The 20,783-nt window shown below is 33.8% G+C and overlaps 1 protein-coding gene across 1 annotated transcript in view; it reads left to right on the top strand.

Moving 5' to 3' along the window:
- The window catches only part of lmcd1 (LIM and cysteine-rich domains 1), a 28,745-nt gene extending 13,187 nt beyond the window's left edge, over window positions 1–15,558 (top strand). The window contains exons 2-4 of the mRNA XM_051104353.1: window positions 2,391–2,720; window positions 9,876–10,091; window positions 10,267–15,558. Coding sequence (XP_050960310.1) covers window positions 2,391–2,720; window positions 9,876–10,091; window positions 10,267–10,395 — 675 coding nt within the window. The 3' untranslated portion in view covers window positions 10,396–15,558. The remainder of the gene's footprint in view (window positions 1–2,390; window positions 2,721–9,875; window positions 10,092–10,266) is intronic.
- Window positions 15,559–20,783: the final 5,225 nt, after the last annotated feature.

The raw sequence follows: 20,783 nt of genomic DNA, 5'->3' as shown, positions 1-20,783 counted from the left end.
GCACATCTCCACATCTCGTCTTCTATTACATAATTTAAAGGAGAAGTCCACTTCCAGAATAAAAAAATTACATGTAATTCATGTCTTTCTTTCTTCAGTCGTAAAGAAATTATGTTTTTTGAGGATAACATTTCAGGATTTTTCTCTATATAATGGACTGATATGGTGCCCCGATTTTGAACTTCCAAAATACAGTTTAAATGCGGATTCAAGATTCAAGAGTCTCCTCTAGCAAAACAATCTGCTATTTTTATTTTAAAAACTCTTCTTTAACTCTGTGTATTCTGGCTCAAGACAGTTAGGGTATGTTGAAAAACTCCAATGATATTTTCTCCCTCAACTTCAAAACTCATTTCAAAATCATCCTACATCACTGCAGAAGTACCGACCCAGTCTTTGCAAAGTGAACATGCAAAGAAGATCAAACACCCTTAACAAAAAAGGTAAAAAAGTGATATAGGACGATTTTGAAGTTGAGGGAGAACATGAGATGGGAGTTTTTCAACATACACTAACTGTCATGAACCGGAACAAAAACAGTCCAGGCAGAGAAAGACAAGACGAGCGTTTGGCATTAAAAAGTATAAAAATTGTATTATTTTTATGAAAATATCGATCGTTTCACTAGATAAGACCCTTCTTTCTTGGCTGGGATCGTTTACAACTTCATTTGGGATTGTTTGAAGCCGCATTTAAACTACATTTTGGAAGTTCAAACTCGGGGCACCATAATGCTCTTGCGAAAATCCTGAAAAATCCTGAAATGTTTTCCTCAAAAAACATAATTTCTTTATGGCTGAAGAAAGAAAGACATGAACATCTTGGATGACAAGAGGGTGAGTACATTCTATGTAATTTTTTGTTCTGGAAGTGGACTTCTTTAACTCCCAGATTTTCTTGATATGAAATGTATGCTCAGATTATTCCAGTATTAATTGTCTGCAAGTATACGTGATTTTAGTAGAAAAATATGTTCTTTCATACTAAGAGAATATTATTCAGTATTTGTTGAAATTCTTTTATGGCACTTCATATTTACTACTCAGCTCATCTTTTTTGTATTGTGGACCAAATTGTGAGAATATATTTACTTCCTTAACTTTGTCTGTGCATGCACTCCATAAATGGCAAAACTATCAAATAGAATTTGGATTTTTACTAACCTATTCTACCTCTTTATCATTTCTATTCCAAGCAGCTGTAGCCTTGAGCAGCCCAATAATAGTATCTCACATTAGGGAGACTCAAACCACCCTTGTTTTTATTTGACATAAGTGCATTTTGTCATATTCTTGGTCTTTTATTCTGCCAAATAAATTTTAATCTAATAAATGCTAAGTCCGGAACCCACACTGGAAGAGACTGAAATAGGAAAAGAACACATTCATTTTCAATGTTTCTACCCTACCAAACATAGAGAGAGGTAGTACTTCCCATCTTGCCAAGTCTGTTTTTATTTTTTTTCATATTCATTTTTTTCATAGAGCTGTGTATATTTGGCCAAGTACAGTCGTGATCATTTAGTGGAATAAGCCAGTTTCCTGAAAGCATCACTGGCTCAGAAATTTCTGCATTTACTTTATATCCATGAACTAAGCCACAGTAACACATAGTCCACACTGTTTGTTAAACATTGTTGGAATTTTCATGAACATATTTTATTATGGAGAAATAAATAATCTTGACATAATAATATTGTAATATTCTCGGAACAATCTTAAGATATCTCAAGGCACTCAAGATATCAATCACGTTTCTTTTGATAATTCTCTCTAAAGAAATAAGTAAACCAGAAGTAAATGATAAAATTATTTCAGTTTTTTTTTGTTTTTTTGAGGGGGCACTGACATTCTTGCCCTGATTTTCTTACCAACATGATTTCATGAGTATTCATATTGTTTTTTGTTTTTACATAAAAGTGTGGTTTTATTATTGTTATTGCATTCTGGCATTTATTTATTTTTACATACATATTTTTTGTTAAATGCTTTGGTTAAGTGAGATTAGTGAGTCAAAAAATCTTTTTAATGCTATTAATTACTAAAAAGGTTGTTTTCCTCCATATTTCTGCCAATTATGTTTTATATTATTATTATTTTTTATATTATTATATACTGTTTAGAATGGTTATGTTTAGGTTTTGGGGTATAGGTTAAGGGCTCTAATCATCTAAAACATTTATTGATAAAAATGCATCTATCTTTATGATTTACAAGATTTGTAAATATTTACTTTTTTAGCTGTAAATATGTGATACTATTTATGTTTTAGATGTTTCAATATGTCCAAATTGTTCGTTTCAGCATACTTGTAAATGTTATGCACCAATACCTATGTATAAACATTGAGACCAGGTTGCTGTAACATAATTCTGTATGTCTGTCTGTCAGGCGATGCAGTACATGGAGCTTCTCCCTGAAGAAAGGCGACCTGTGGCTGGCACAGCAGGATCGTTGTATCGCCATAAGCAACTGATAAGACAACTGCCTTCCTACGATCACGACCCTGCATTCTGCCACAGCCTGTCTGAGGTAGAGTTGAAAGCTATGGCTCAGTTTGTGAAATCCTTTAAGGAGGAATCCTTAGGAGTAGGAGAGGTTGCGCTGCCTGGAGAAAAATGTGCAGCAGTGAAGAATGAAGAGGCCTCCCAAGAACAGCCAGATCCTGAGACCACCACAAATGGAACAGCACAGTCTCCTCTCAGCAATAAGAGTGAATATGTGAGTTAAGTTAAATCTTTGCAAATGGCTGACTGTGTAAACCAAAAATTTTCATGTCTAACCCAACACACCTTTACAGTATAGCCCTAGTACATCTCCTGTTGGTGGGAGGCAAGGGAGGCAGTGCCTCCTCAAAAAAATTGGATGAGAGAAAAATAATAGTACAAAAATAAAACAATTAAAAATTTGAATGAACAAAATTATGTCATTAATACGAAGTCTAATTAAACAATAAGTAAGCAATGCACACACTTATATATCACCACTTTGTCACATCAAAATCAAACTTCAAATGGCCTGAAAACATGATCTGCATGTTTTTTTAGTTAGCAATCAGCTAACTGTTAGGAAATTTTAGGTACATCTCTGACCAGTGACCAGTGTTTACCAATTTCTAATGACCGAAAATAAGTTTATTATAAAAAAGAACAGCTGAACTCATTAATAAAAAATAAAAGTTTATGCAAAATACATTGTTTAAATTGTTACTGCCTTGACTTATTGTTTTAGTATTCTATAATAATAAGTCAAGGCAGTAACAATTTAAACAATGTATTTGTAACAACGGAAAATGCACCCCAGTTTAATGTTTTTAGGCATTATAGATTCTATAATGCCTAAAAACATTAAACTGGGGTGCATAATACTCTGGGGTTCCCTTAGCATTTATGCACATGCATGCTCTTAAAAAACAGCGCTTATAGAGGATGCGCAAATTTAGATTAATAAATCTATAATGCCTAAAAAAATTAAACTGGGGTGCGTTTTCTGTACAACAACGTAACTCGCTGATTAACCACCATAGCACCATTAGCACCTATACACCTTTACATAAAGCAGCTCTTAAAAAACACACATTAGTGTCACCATTATTTTTGAAACTAACTATTTAGTCACAACTGTTTCCCGAACACAGTCCATTGTTTGAACCACATTAGTTCAACAATATAGGGACGTTGTAAATGATATCACACACACTTGGTAGAGTAATAACTTCTGCTATTTAACAGATTAGCGATCTCTAAAGATGCTGCTGTATTGAACATGGCACCTGATGACTATTTTACTATTTTTTGTTCCCTGTCAATTTGCTTTATTTGATGTTTGATTTATTGTGGGTTCCCTCTTACGTCATACTCCAGGGTTCCCTTAGCATTTATGCACATGCATGCTCTTAAAAAACAGCGCTTATAGAGGATGCACAAAAATAGATATATTAAAATGTATTTATATTTAGTCAGAATGGAAGATATAGTTTGTAGTGCATGTTAGCTTGCTTACTGTGCCCAAGAGCATAATTTATTTAAGCCCACATGCCATACTAACAACAAACTATGCTTGACCACAGGTCAAAAGCTGTAGTTCCATTCACATAAGTTTGTGATGCTGTTTGCCAGTGTTCGTTTTAAGTGGTTTTGGGAAACAGTGAATTGTTGAACTATGTTGGTAAGGAAAGAAATTGTGACCATAGTTGGCTAACTATTATTTTAGGAAACGCCCCCCTGTTTAGATTTATACTTGGTTTTAATAAATAGAATAGTCTATTAATTACATTGTTAATGTAAACATACAAAATAGATTTTTACTCTGGTAGTCTAAGTAATGTTTAACCAAGAAAATGTGACTGGGAGATGCAATGGTGAGGGGAGTCTTCCTGCTATTCTCGCAGATGAACCATTTAGACATTACTCCTATTCAAGTTTCATAGTGTCCCCTACCCAGTGGATATGGCTGTGCTGGCTCCACTGTCGTTGGTAAAAATTCCATAATAGTGGAAGTTTTGAAAGTCCATGATGCCTGAATACTGTAGCTGTGATGCATGTTTGCCTGCAGAGTCTGTTTCCAATGCCACATTGCTTAAATTTTCCCTCATGAGGCTTGTTCATGGCTTGTTTCTGAGGTGATCATCAATTACACCAGGGTGTCATCTGCAACACAGAAACAGCAGACCAGCAGTGTTCCATAAAACTTCTGGTGACTGAATAGTGTTTTGTTGTCCTAGACTTAAGTAATTTGACATCTATCAACTATTCTGTACTATTCTGTCCCTGTAGGTGATTAGCACACTTTAGAGTTTGAATCATCTACATCCACCAATGAATCATCAGTTATAGCAGACTTATAACAGATGGTGATTAGCTTATTAAACTTATAGTCTGTACACTAAGAGGTAGCTATGCTTTCTTACCAACCCAAATAATCTCTTTTACTAGGTAAATAAAATATGGTATACCAGAGACATGCAATCCATAAAAACTGTGAATGCTCTGATAGATTTATCACCTTTACAATAATCAGCAATATAATTAAACTGACAGTACTGACACTATTGGTCTGTTGAGGATTCAGTGAGACAAACAGAGATCAATTCTGCTGTAAAGCAGTTCTTAAAAACACACCTTAGTGTCATTGTTCAGATCAGTATTGATTTAGTTCAAAAACTGTAAACCTCATCAATTATGAAAACAGTTCAGATAAACTGTGATAAAAACAGTGATGTCATCATCCATACTGTCATCACAGTGATGTCACCATCATACTGTCATTTTAATTACACTGCTGAATATTTAGGACGTTCTCAAACAGAAGACCGTATCCTCCAGAGGTTGCATTTGTATACTGTATACGTCTTAAAGAATATCTTATTTTATAATATTAACAGTTAGAAATGTTACCATTATTCTTAGTGAAGAGTAAATTGTTGTAATATGCGTATGACTCGCGAATGAAATGTCCTGTGCACTCGCAAATCTCTCCGTGCTCATTCGCTAGAAAATAATTATTTTCGCACCTGGATTAAACATTTTTCAATAGTTATCGTTATGCACTTGAAAAAAACATCTCAAAACAGATTTTTAGGCCCTTTCCTTTATTTTTTATTGTTGTATTTTTGTTTTAACATATACTGGTTATTGTACTTCGTTTTACTACTTTATCTCTTTTGTGTATGTACAGTCAAAGATAAATCTTTAATTCATTTCCAGTTTAATAATATTTAGCAATTACATATAAATAACCTCTGTCCAACTGGTTGGTCAAACCCCTTTGAGCGATTTATCTAAATGCAACATATCATAGCCTGTGGTTCTAAAGACTTCATATAAAAGATAACTGTTATGTCATATGCACTGTAAAATCTAATTAGTTGGGCTTACTTAAAAAAAACATGCAAACCGATTGCCTTAAAAAAACTAAGTAAAGTGAAATAGGAATAGTATGTTGTACTGACAAATGCTTAGTTAGTATAGTTTACTTACACGGGAGCTCTAGTAACTAAAAAAGAACTGTAGGGGGTACTTAATCATTTACTTTAGGCTTACACTTGACTTAGTATAGCTACTCACTGACTCCCAGAGTGCATTGCGGCATGAATAAATTATGCAATTGCTTTGTTTTACTGTTGTTGTTTTTATTTGCTAATTTTATTTACTGACTTGTGTCAGCAGTAACACAACAAAAAGAGAAAATAAAATAATATAATGGTTATTGTCACAATTAATAAAAATAAATAAAATTGAATTGTTACCATCGTTGTGATTCACATGCTGAATGTTGAAGTTTGTGACTTGAGCACATTATCACAAATATTAAAGGACTGTCTCAACCCAATAAAGTTTCTCAAGGTGTTTATGAAGAACAATAAAATTGTAAAAAATCATTAATAAACATAAAAAATATATTAGCTAAAGAATTGAAAAGATTTAGCTAATCGAAATATCAGAACTTGAAGGTTACCTTCTAAAAGCAACCTATTATTACTTTCCTTCCCTTGAAATCAAAAACTATGACTTCATGTTGCATTGCTGCATCAATAGAAAGAAAATTATAATCAAAAAAGCAAAGTTCCAAGTGCCCAACCAAACGGAACATTAATCACTATAATGGTAAGTAAAAAAAAAATAAATAAAATAAGACACACCAACAACATTTTACGAAAATCAACATCAATTTATGAAGTCAGTTTATGTGATGTTCTCTCAAATATATAGTTGTATTGAAACAACATTCAAGATGACTTTGGGAAATGAGTGAAGGTAACTGGTGAAAAATAACTGCAGATTAACAATTGCCACCTCAAAAAAAAAATTATTTTCTTCTTCTTCTGTTGTTATTTTGCAAATTAGCAACATATTAGTGCACTGCTGCCTCTCACTGGTTTATTAATGTCATTGGTTCCTTTGTGGCTACTTGAATATTTTAAGTAAGCATCATTCAAAGTAGTAAGTAAACTGTTTTACTCGCTTGAAAGTAGCTGTAACTTAATAAAACCTAGTAAGTATAGCAACTAAGTAAAGATAACTAATTATATCTAAGTAAGGTAAACTATTGGATTTTACAGTGTGTCAGATGTATGAAAATAATTGCAATAGATTCTCAGTTGGTATGTTGGCTATTCCTATCAAATCAACATCAATTGCGAAAATAGATGTAAATGAAATCTTTGATTGTGGAAAGAATTCCAGGTTCATTTCCCTATAGCCATTAAGATTTCATATAGATTGTTTATCTCTCAGTCGTAGAAAAATCTGATTGGTTAATAACTTTTGACAACATTTAAAATAATTATTTTCTGTTCTATTTCTATTCTAATTATCTGAGAGTGCACCACAGTTTGAGCAAGCACATGCACACTTGAGAGAGAGGAGAGACACGTTTTAAGTGCGTGCAATCTCTCTGGGTGAGAGCAGCATGAATCTGAGAGCGCACGTCTGGTTTTGTGCAAGAGCAAAGGAAATCCGCGTGCGAGCGGAGAGATTCACGCTCATGCATTGTATTAATCTACTTTAGCGCTACGATAATGCGCTCTCGACATTGTCATTAAAATAACGCCATACTGAGCAATGTAAGTCCACATCTAGTTTGATGGGAAGCTTTATTATAATCTTAGAGGATAATGTTCTAACAATGTTATCAATAAACAGTTTTAGAATGTTTTTAGAGAATGTTATTCTACCTATTAGCAGAACATTCTGGGAACTAAAATAAAACTTGTCGCTGAAAACATTACCAGAACGTGAAACATTTCTGGCTGGGTAGGCAAGCCAGAGGTGACAGAAGTGGAGAAAAAAAAACCTTGGGAGAAACCAGGTTCAGTCAGAAGACCAGTTCTTCTCTGGCAAATGTGCAAACATGGTGTAGTTTAATTCCAGGCTGTATCAGATTATGGATTGGTATAATTCAGAATATTTATCCAGTTTCTACTGCTTGAAAATTGGGATACATCACATGAATCACAAACTTGCAGGATGTTTTTATGACCTCTTAGATCAAGGGAGTTTTGGTTTTGCAGTTCATGACCCCTTTAATTTCACCATTTAGACTTTTTTTGGTAATCCAGCTTTGCTATATACTCCTAACTAGGGTTGCAAAATTCCGGGAATTTTCAAGACTGGAAACTTTCCATGGGAATTAACGGGAATATATGGGAATTAACGGGAATTAATGGGAATATATGGGAATTAATGGGAATTATTGGGAATAAACTGGGAATTTGCAAAATTGCAGGAACTGGGAATGTAAATGTAGATGAGAAGAAAAACTTGCAGCATAATCTTGGATAAAACAACCAGGTTTAATGCAATTTTAGTTTAATTTCTGACCTACACACTGCTCAGTCACATGCACACTGCTTACTGCAGGGCTGTTAAGGCCACACACCCTACATCCACTGTACATTCCTCTATAACATGCACAGATCAAACTATCAAAATATATTATGGTTAGTGTTCATGTCAATTAAATAAATATTACAAAAATATATATATAAAAAAAATATATAAAATATAAAACTTCCTTGTGCTGTGTGTAAGCTACTGTGCAACTAAATTATGCCATTGTTAAAACAAATACACTGGCTGAGCAAACATTTAGGTGAGATAATAATAATTTAAAAAACAGTCTAAACATTACCCTCCCCCACACAGTTCCCCTAGTAGTCACCTAAGGGGGGAATTCCCCCCCATTTTCTCTGAAGGCACAGTTGCTGCATTTGAGCCCAAGGGCTACATCTAAATTTTGATATTACTTGTGTAAATTAAGTAAGTTTAGGTAAGTTTAACTAGCAACCAAAAAACCAAAATGTTTATACAGTATATCTCATGTCCCAGTGTTTATACAGTAGCTGGCCAGTAAATCAGATATGAACAATCTAAGCTAGTTAGCATTATTTCATTTACTATTTAGGAAGTATCATGCGCTAGCTAGCTTAAGCTGCAGTGCTATTCCTTATACCTTCCGCTAGCCAGTTTCATACAGAAGTACAGAACTGGTCAAAAGTTTGGACACATTCCTATTTTTGATGTTTTCTGAACATCTCTTATGATTTCTTATGTACATCAAGCCTTCATTTATTTTTCAGCAAAAATACAGAACAAAACAGTAATATTGTGAAGTATTACAATTTAAAATAATGGTTTTCTGTTTTAATATACTTTAAAATATAATGTATTGCTATGAAAAAAAGCTGAATTTACTACAGTCTTCACTGTCACATTGATGTAATCCTTCAGAAATCATTCTGAAATGCTGATTTATCAATTTTGGAAACAGCTGTGCTGCTTAATATTTTTTAAATTCCCTTTTCTTACAGGATTTTTTAATAAAAAAGAACAGCATTTATTTAAAATATAAATCCTTTTTTAATAGTACAGTACTGTTCAAAAGGTTGGGGTCAGTATGTTTTTTTTTTTTTCAATACTTTTATTAAACAAGGATGTGTTCAGTTAATAAAAAGTAATAGTAAAGACTTATATTGTTAGAAAAGATTTCAGTTTTGAAAAAAAATTTGTTCTTTTTAAGTTAAATCCAGGCAAAAAGCATCACAGATTCCAAAAAAAAATCAAAAAATGTCATTTTGAAAATTTGTATTAGTTTGCATGCATGTCAGCTTATAATCAAACAAAATGTTGAAATTTATATTTGTTTATGATACAGCTTCTCTAAATTTCCCCAAATTTCCCATTAATTCCCATAAATTCCCATAAATTCCCGTAAATTTCTGTTAAATTTCCAAATTGGAATATTTCCAAAATTCCCCGGACAAAGTTTCCATGGAAAGTTTCCGGAAATTTACCGGAAATTTTCCGCCCCTTTGCAACCCTACTCCTAACTCCTTTGTACCTTCTCTGTCTCTCTGTCTGTTTCTCTGTCTCTCAGCATTGCAGTGGCTGTGGACAGTTGGCAGCTATGGACAGCCCTGTGGTGTATGCTGATAGAGCCAGGTACACAAGACTGTGGCATCCCAACTGCTTTGTGTGCTGTGAATGTGGTGAGGCTCTGGTGGACTTGATTTACTTTTGGAAAGAAGGAGCCCTGCTGTGTGGACGCCATTACTGCCAGAGCATCAGACCTCGCTGCCTGGGCTGTGATGAGGTAAATTAAAATAGAGAAGAAAAACACATTTTTAGTAAAAGATTTGAAGAATTAAACAAAATTTAAGGAAAACTTTCACAACAAGGCATAAAGATGTCCACATATTATTTAGCTTCAGAGGTGTATGTGAAATAAACAGCAATTAATTCTCTGTGTCTCTCACTTTCTTTTGTAGCTGATCTTCTCAGAAATGTTCCTTCAGGAGGCCGATGGTCATTTCTGGCATAAGGAACACTTTTGCTGCTGGCTGTGTGGGCAGAATCTCAGAGTTCAATGTGGTTGTGACAAGAGGCAGTCAAAATAGTTCAGAACAAAACAATCAAATACTCCAAAATAGAATGTTAAAATGGTGTACTTAAAGACAATAACAATTTTACGCTATTTTAACTTTTTTGTGGAATTTTTGAATTGCATATAGAAACTCATACAAACCCTGTATTGAAATTGACATGTATTATCCTCAAAATCACAAAATATCAGCATTTATTGTAGGTCTAGGACCTATTGAATTGAATAGACAAGTTTCCTGATCTTTTGACATGTAAAACATCTTTGTAATAAAATGTATGAAAACAGGCTGTACTTTGCAGAACTCAAAACTTCCCTGTTAGTCCAAAGACAGCTTTTCCTAAAATTAGTTACACTTCCAGTTTTAACAGCGTAATACAGATGAATACATCAGCATAAGACTGCACAGACACAGATCAATCCCTACTTTATCGTCACCCACCCACCAATGCATTATAAGACACGTGTCTTTAAACAGAGTTCAAATTCCCAATATCTGTATCCGACCAATTCAGCCCACACTGTAAAAGATTTAAACGTAAAAAAAAAAATGAAACGCATAGCAGCACAGGATACCAAACATTTATCATCAATGGATCAAAGACCATTTGAAAAAAAAAAAACGGTTAATGACTGGCAAAAACAGCTTTCAAACAAAAGCTATAAAATTGAAGTCAAGTACCCTACATTTTTTTAAAGTTTTTTTTTTTTCTTAATTGTTACTTTGCACATATTGTCTGGATTATCATCATAAAACATTCTTTATGAATTTAAATTTTTCAGCTCACGCTCTACTCTTCAGCACAGTGGTAACCCACAAACCTCAGAAAACACAAACCCTTTAAATCCCAAAAGAACATGAAACACTAATAGATCTGTCTAGATCACAGAATCTTCACTTAATACAAACCAGTCTGACTTTATTTCTTTCATACAAAATTTCTTATTGAGAATTAACTGAAATTAATAAAGTTTGAAGTCACCGTTGTGGAGATTAGCATTTGCTTGAGTTGTGCTCTTGACCCTTGATGTTCATTATAGCTTTTTTTCTGGTTTAATTTAATATAAACTTAATTCAAATAAAATTATGCATTGCTACTTTGAAAGTTTACAAGTCTTTTTTGAGAGCATGATTTAGCCAAGCACATTTAGAGTCACAGACATCACGAATCTGCATATGAATCTCAACAATGGTGACAATTGAGAAAATATTCATATTAGCCCTGATCATCACAAAACAAGCTTTTTGTTGATTGTCACCATTGTTGAGATACATGTGCTGATTCTTGATGTTTGTGTGTCAAAAAGTCTCCTTTCAAGATGCATAAAAACATTAAAAATCTTTGGTCATATCATCACAAGACTGCTGTAAAAAAAAGCACAAATTAAAGCCATTATATCCAACAAGAATGGCTACTATGATGATTAAATTACCACCAACAAATAACCAGCGTTATCTGACCAGATTTTCTCTCCCGAGTTTCACTATAATTAATGTGCTTTAGAAACACATAATCACAACAACCACAGAAAAAAACAAAGTTATAAAGTCAAGGGTCAAGAGCCCAACAAAAGCAAATGCTTATCTCCACAATGGTGACTTCAAACTTTATTATTTTCAATAAAACATCAACATCTGTTAATTCTTAATAAGAAGTTTAGTATGAAAGAAATAATGTCAGTCTGGTTGGTAATAAGTGGTTGGTAAAAAATGACTTTGATTAAATAATATATTTAAATCAGAAACACAAAATCCAAAAATATAGATGTGTTTTTTATGCTCAAATAGAATATATTTTGGTGATGCCTTGACTTTACCAAAAGCAGGCTAGAGAATGGCCTTTTATTTATAAATTATGATGTTTTTATGTAAATATCCTATTAACAATGTAATTCCACCTGATTAAATGACAAATTTCTCTCATAGCAAAAATATTCATGATGTCAGCCTGCACTCAGGAGCTCATTCAAAAGCTGTCTAAAATGACAACTTTTTCTCACTCCTACGGCATCCAGTACTGCTGCATGTGCCAGAGCATGGCTCATCACTACACAGATGAAAGAGCTTGAAATCAGTGGTATCAGTTTGTTATCAGTATACTGGCAAAAAAAAAAGCATCCAAATTTTTTTACCGTAATACTAGTTTCTCTAAATATCTTGATAATGTTTCTAGCTAACATGTCCATATCTAGCAAAATGCTGCTTTGTATGGTTAGCATCTGCCTTATTACAAAGATGCTATGAAATTATGCACCAAAACACAATACAGTATGATTTGTCAACAACAGTTCCCCATTTTTTATTTTGATTTCCAAACTATGCATATTTATATGCTTACTTGCAATTTAGTATTTGCATTTAGTATTATCACTATGAGTATATTTGTGTTTCAGTGTCATGGTAAAATAATAAATAATCTTAGACTGTGAGAATAAAGTCATAATGTTAGGTGAATAATCCTACTATGGTCTATTGCAAGACTAAACTGTAATATTTTAAGATTAGTGATCTTTTTTAATTAAACTGTAGTGTTCTGAAATTGTAAATGTAATAAAAAACAAATAAAATGTAAAAATTGTGTCATCTGATACCATTATATTTATTTTGGCTAAATGTCCACTGTGTCATGGTTTAAACATGTAAATAATACAGCATATGTCACCTTATTATTTATCAATTACAGTAGGATTGTGATTTGGTGATAGGTAACACGTAAGTAATCAAAGCCTAATTTGAAAATGTCACTTATGAATGAACACTGACTTCATTAAAGTTAAAAAGCTTATTGAATTATGTAGAGTATAATGAAAAAGAGTGAGTTTGATTACCTGCTTCTGAAACAGCGTTCATTTTTCAGCTCAATATCATATGTGACCCTGGAGCACAAAACCAGTCTTAAGTCGCTGGGGTATATTTGTAACAATAGCCAAAAATACATTGTATGGGTCAAAATGATTGATTTTTCTTTTAAGGCAAAAATCATTAGGAAATTAAGTAAAGATCATGTTCCATAAAGATTTTGCAAAATTCCTACTGTAAATATATGAAAACTTAAGTTTTAATTAGTAAAATACATTATTAAGAACTTCATCTGGACAACTTTAAAGGCCATTTTCTCAATATTTTGATTTTTTTGCACACTGAGATTCCAGATATTCAAATAGTTGCATCTCGATGAAATATTGTCCTGTTCTAACAAACCATACATCAATGGAAAGCTTATTTATTCAGCTTCCAGATGATGTATAAATATCAATTTTGAGAAATTGACCCTTATGACTGGTTTTGTGATACAGGTTACATATATGTTGTTAGAGGTTAAGGGGTTTCCGATGACAGCTCTGGTCAAATACATCCCTGTTGAAAAAACCAGCATATGCTGGTTAGGTAGATTTTAAAGTTGAAGTGGTCCTTAACTGGTCATAAGCTGGTTTAAGATGGCTAATTGGACCACCACATGACCAGCTAAGGACCAGCTTAAACCAGCCATCCATGCTTCAAAACCTACCTCTAAAGGGATTTGTTGGTTGTGTCCTGAAAGTACTAAAAATATATAATTTCCTTGTATATACTTTTTAGTTAATTTCAATATAAAAATATTTACTACTGACACACTCATAAAGACTCTTGTCACCATTTCATGTCATAACAATGTGCACCATCAGTAACTAACACACAGCCTGTTTCCTAATACTCCCATTAAATGCTACTATTATTTATATAAATATTATTTATTGAACAATAATATCTAATGAACAGTAATAGCCATTATAAAAGTGTAAGAAATTTGTACAATAAGAAATATCACAAGTAAACAATTTAGTCAAAATGGCACTGATTAATAAAATCAACCATTAAAAAACACACAAATCAAATGTTAGATCAGTCATTTTCAAAACACTGATTTCAGGTTAAAGGAGCATGTCATCTCAATTCACAAATCCTGAAAGATAACATGCAATAGTATTTGCATGTCTGTGACAAAATTGTGGCAGTTTTGGCTTTATTTTTGAAACCATGGAAGAATGTTTATTTTTTACATTTAAAATAATTTTTTTTTTTTAATGTGGCATTAAAACACTTAAATGTATTATGTATTGAGACCCAATATGACAGTCCACAGAGTTTGGTCGAGTCAGTGGTTCTCAATTCCCATCCTGTGGACTCGCAGAACAGCACGTTTTGTTGGTCTCCCTTATCTGTCATAGTTTAGTTCATGGCACTTCCTGCTAACAAGCTGATGAACTGGATCACTTGTGAATAAGAGAGACATCCAAAATGTGCGTTGCTGTGAGTCCGCAAGACAGTAATAGAGATCCACTGGATTTAGTTAACATTGAGTGGTGATGGAATTGTTGAACTGTTGAAAAAGACAGAGGTTTTAATGCTGCACTGTCATTCTGCCCACACTTAGTTTCAAGGGCATATGCTACTGCATACATAAATATTACCAGTAGCTGCCAGATACAAAAGCAAGAGCCTGTCAAGCTTAAGTACATAGGTGAGAGTTCATACAAATAGTTCCTGCACTGAGGAAATAATTGTAAGAGCTTTTTATTGTGAATGTTTTTGTAAATATTAAATTACTTAAATGTATATGCTTTTGATTGAATCCATAGGTGAGTGTACATGAGTGTTTGATGTTTAATTTAATGCAAGGTTTTCAAACTAAAGTAATTGTGAGTTAAAATGATCATCGATCAATATAACTGCCATTATGAAATGTGTCCTGTGACTTTGTTGAAAACCGCATTTAACCAGTTCTAGTTACTTTTCCGGAAGCAATTGTATTGTTGTTTGTGCAGACGTTCTGACAAAAGTACTCTGAAATGTCTTTCATGAGAGAATATGCCTTTATGGTAGCTATTGTTTGTTCGTATAGAGTTAATGACTCATTAAAATCAGACCGAAGGTCAGTGACTAAACTGGAAGAGAGAAAAACAGATTTGGGTAACCTAATTTGGAAAATGCCATGCAAACTGGAATGTCAACCTTTTGTATCTCAGTTTAGCAAATAGCTCTTTAAAAGGGTTCACATTGCTCAATGTATTTTAAAAAGTCTCTCACAGCTTTTAATCTCTTTTGTCTAAATGCTTAATCAGCAATTGCTGCTTTTGTGTAGGTATTCAGTCAGTTTGCTTGTGAAGTCCACGGGGAATAAAGACTGGCTTAAAAAGATTGTGTTTGTTTTCGTTTTATTTAAATGAGTGATGAAACATCTTGAGCAGCTAGAATTGCCCAAATGCAGATGCCCAAGGCTCACCACCACACTTTCAGCAGTGGAGGAGATGGGGAGAGGAGAGGGGCACAGGAGATGGCGGCTAAGAGAGGGGCACAACTCCTCTTCGTCTTGGATTCCAATTTGGGTGGTAGGGAAGAAATTAGACCAGGCATTCTTAAATAGTTGGTCCACTTGCTTCAATTTGGACCGTGAGACATAATGATATGGGTAGCCTAATCTTACTGTTTCCATAGTTTAAACTGAGCAACATGTCAGAAGAACAGAGCTGTACGCACCACAAGTGATCAGGGTTGTTTATGGTAACAATCCTAAATCGTTAGGTCCTCTAATATTATTATCTAGAGCCAAACACACTTCATTCAAGCCCTTTCCGCTCTCTGCACCTTGCTTCTTTCTCCTGGTAAAAGAGTGCTACAGGAGCTGCTGATACTTCTGCAAAACATGACCCAGAATGCAGAAAACAGAATTAGTTATACAGTCCTACCATTCAAACAAACCAAAGTACAAAGTTTGTGACAACTTTTTTCTTCCACATTTAGCATTAATATAATAATTTATTATTATTAATGTTGTTGTTGTTAGGTTACATAATAAACAATTTAATACTTCTTTCTCAAAACTGATTCCTAATGTTTAGTCTGGGACCAACATTAAAATTACTCTGGCTCGGCATGGGGCAGCAATGGCTGGATGATAGATAATCTTTTCCCATCATGTATGTGTTCAGAGCACTGCCAGAGGTACTGTGGTTTGGGCAGTGAATAATGGACTGGTGAAATTTTAAAGACAATGTTCTAACTGTGTCTTTTGGATAATGCAAATGAGCTCCAAAGAAGCTTCTGATTCCACAGGAATCAAGAAGCTCCAAATTTCAATCATTTACTGGAAAAGGTTAAAGGTATATAATGTAATAGTTCGATGTAATTTACTTACAATTGCAAACAAAATGATTCAACCCCTCAGACATTGCAGCACTTTACAAAAACAGGCTTTTCTGAAGATCCAGGACTTACATCTAACAATTTGCTGCCATATTAAAAGTGATAATGTCAATGCCAAGCATGCCTTGGTTTTTATGAGCTCAGATGCCTAAAAAACAGTTTTGGTGTTCCTAGATGGCCCTAACTTAGCGTTTTATGCACTGAGGCCGTAACTAAACTTAATATGAATAAAACTTCTAACACATCATGAAGTGTCTTTCTGCATTGTAAATAACATTCCTTTCATGCATGTGAAACATTTTTAATGTGGTTCAGCTATTTCATGAAACTGCATGAACTGGCGTTTTCTGACTGAGAAAAGACGTTTTAGAGCGATTAGAGCGGTTTTAGAGCGATTCCGTTGGTTGCCTTGGTTTCATGAGCTCAAATGACTAAAAACAGTTTTGGTGTTCCTAGAAAGCCATAACTTAGCGTTTTATGCACTGATGCCGTAAATAAACTTGATATGAATAAAACTTCTAACACATCAAGAAGTGTCTTTCTGCATTGTAAATAACATTCCTTTCATGCATGTGAAATATTTTTAATGTGGTTTAGCTTTTTCATGAAACTGCATGAACTGGCGTTTTCTGACTGAGAAAAGACGTTTTAGAGCGATTCCAAGCATGCGTTAGTTTCATGAGCATAGATGTCTAAAAACACTTTTGTCATTTCTAGAAGGCTCTAACTGAGCGTTTTATGCACTGAGGCTGTAACTACATTTGATATGAATAAAACTTCTAACACATCAAGAAGTGTCTTTCTGCATTGTAAATAACATTCCTTTCATGCATGTGAAACATTTTTAAGGTGGTTCAGCGTTTTCATGAAACTGCATGAACTGGCGTTTTCTGACTGAGAAAAGACGTTTTAGAGCGTTCCCAAGCATTCCTTAGTTTCATGAGCATAGATGCCTAAAAACAGTTTTGAAGTTCCTAGAATGCCATAACTTAGCGTTTTAAACACTGAGGCCTTAACTAAACTTGATATGAAAAAAACTTCTAACACGTCAAGAACTGTCTTTCTGCATTGTAAATAACATTCCTTTCATGCATGTGAAACATTTTTATTGTAGGTCAGCTTTTTCATGAATCTACATTAACTTTCTTTTTCTGACTGATAAAAAAGACGTTTTAGAGCGTTTCCAAGCATGTCTTGACTTCATGAGCTCAAATGCCTAAAAACAGTTTTGGTGTTCCTAGAATGCCCTAACTTAGCGTTTTATGTACTGAGGCCGTATCTAAACTTGATATGAATAAAACTTCTAACACATCAAGAAGTATCTTTCTGCATTGTAAATAAAATTCCTTTCATGCAGGTGAAATATTTTTAATGTGGTTTAGCTTTGTCATGAAACTGCATGAAACGGCGTTTTCTGACTGAGAAAAGACGTTTTAGAGCGTTTCCAGGCATGCCTTGGTTTCATGAGCTCAAATGCCTAAAAACAGTTTTGGTGTTCCTAGAATGCCATAACATAGCGTTTTATGCACTGAGGCTGTAACTACATTTGATATGAATAAAACTTCTAACACATCAAGAAGTGTCTTTCTGCATTGTAAATAACATTCCTTTCATGCATGTGAAATATTTTTAATGTGGTTTAGCTTTTTCATGAAACTGCATGAAACGGCGTTTTCTGACTGAGAAAAGACGTTTTCGAGCGTTTCCAGGCATGCCTTGGTTTCATGAGCTCAAATGCCTAAAAACAGTTTTGGTGTTCCTAGAATGCCATAACTTAGCGTTTTATGCACTGAGGCCGTAACTAAACTTGATATGAATAAAACTTCTAACACATCAAGCCGTGTCTTTCTGCATTGTAAATAACATTCCTTTCATGCATGTGAAACATTTTTAATGTGGTTCAGCTTTTTCATGAAACTGCATGAACTGGCGTTTTCTGACTGAGAAAAGACGTTTTAGAGCGATTCCAAGCATGCGTTAGTTTCATAAGAATAGATGTCTAAAAAGACTTTTGTCATTTCTAGAAGGCTATAACTGAGCGTTTTATGCACTGAGGCTGTATCTAAATTTGATATGAATAAAACTTCTAACACATCAAGAAGTGTCTTTCTGCATTGTAAATAACATTCCTTTCATGCATGTGAAACATTTTTAATGTGGTTTAGCTTTTTCATGAAACTGCATGAACTGGCGTTTTCTGACTGAGAAAAGACGTTTTAGAGGGTTTCCAAGCATGCCTTCGTTTCATGAGCATAGATGCCTAAAAAGACTTCTGGAGTTCCTAGATGGCCCTAACGTAGCGATTTAAGCACTGAGGCCGTATCTAAACTTGATATGAATAAAACTTCTAACACATCAAGCCGTGTCTTTCTGCATTGTAAATAACATTCCTTTCATGCATGTGAAACATTTTTAATGTGGGTCAGCTGTATTCATGAAAGTACATTAACTTTCGTTTTCTGACTGAGAAAAGACGTTTTTGAGCGTTTCCAGGCATGCCTTGGTTTCATGAGCTCAAATGACTAAAAACAGTTTTGGTGTTCCTATAAAGCCATAACTTAGCGTTTTATGCACTGATGCCGTAAATAAACTTGATATGAATAAAACTTCTAACACATCAAGAAGTGTCTTTCGGCATTGTAAATAACATTCCTTTCATGCATGTGAAACATTTTTAATGTGGTTCAGCGTTTTCATGAAACTGCATGAACTGGCGTTTTCTGACCGAGAAAAGACGTTTTAGAGCGTTTCCAAGCATTCCTTAGTTTCATGAGCATAGATGCCTAATAACAGTTTTGGTGTTCCTAGAATGCCATAACTTGGCGTTTTATGCACTGAGGCTGTAACTACATTTGATATGAATAAAACTTCTAACACATCAAGAAGTGTCTTTCTGCATTGTAAATAACATTCCTTTCATGCATGTGAAACATTTTTAATGTGGGTCAGCTGTATTCATGAAAGTACATTAACTTTCGTTTTCTGACTGAGAAAAGACGTTTTAGAGCGTTTCCAAGCATGTCTTGGCTTCATGAGCTCAAATGCCTAAAAACAGTTTTGGTGTTCCTAGAATGCCATAACTTAACGTTTTATGCACTGAGGCTGTAACTAAACTTGATATGAATAAAACTTCTAACACATCAAGAAGTCTCTTTCTGCATTGTAAATAACATTCATTTCATGCATGTGAAATATTTTTAATTTGGTTTAGCTTTTTCATGAAACTACATGACCTGAGGAATGTTATTTACAATGCAGAAAGACACTTCTTGATGTGTTAGAAGTTTTATTCATATCAAGTTTAGTTACAGCCTCAGTGCATAAAACGCGAAGTTATGGCATTCTAGGAACACCAAAAACTGTTTTTAGGCATTTGAGCTCATGAAACCAAGGCATGCTTGGAAACGCTCTAAAACGTCTTTCTCAGTCAGAAAACGAAAGTTCATGCAGTTTCATGAATAAAGCTGAAACATATTAAAAATGTTTCACATGCATGAAAGGAATGTTATTTACAATGCAGAAAGACACTTCTTGATGTGTTAGAAGTTTTATTCATATCAAATTTAGTTACGGCCTCAGTGCATAAAACGCTAAGTTATGGCATTCTAGGAACACCAAAACTGTTTTTAGGCATTTGAGCTCATGAAACCAAGGCATGCCTGGAAACGCTCTAAAACGTCTTTTCTCAGTCAGAAAACGCCAGTTCATGCAGTTTCATGATTTTAGGCATTGAGCATGAACAAGGCATCTGGAAGCACCTTCATCGAAACACTTTTCATGAAAAGTAAATTTTTAGAAAATGATTTATGCAAGCTTATGTAATTTTTCAAAATTTAATTGGTTGAAGCATTTGGCTAAACAAAGGGATCATGCCAGCCTACTAGTAATTTTTCAGAAAAGTGTTATATAAATGAACGAAACATAATTTCATGCTAAATGGTAAAATCAGATAAGCATCTAAGTAAAGTTTTTTCGTTACGCATGACCCAAAAGAAATAGATATAAAAATGTTTAAGTAAAAGTTTTGTTTAGAAATAATTTTCTAATCTTGCCTTATAATTTGAAGAGGAATTTTAATCAGTGCTTTGGTTACAAAAATTTTTACCAGTTCTAAAATTTTTGGTATGTAGCATAACCCCTTTAAACCTAGAAACCTTTTAACTTGAAGCCTCATTCATCGACATTAATGTTTTTAAGAAATTTACACTGAAAGCTTTGGT

The sequence above is a fragment of the Labeo rohita genome, unplaced genomic scaffold (genome assembly GCF_022985175.1).
Source record: "Labeo rohita strain BAU-BD-2019 unplaced genomic scaffold, IGBB_LRoh.1.0 scaffold_696, whole genome shotgun sequence".
NCBI lineage: Eukaryota > Metazoa > Chordata > Actinopteri > Cypriniformes > Cyprinidae > Labeo > Labeo rohita.
Note: the sequence above shows the minus strand (reverse complement) of the source record. Positions and strands in the feature narration are given on the sequence as shown.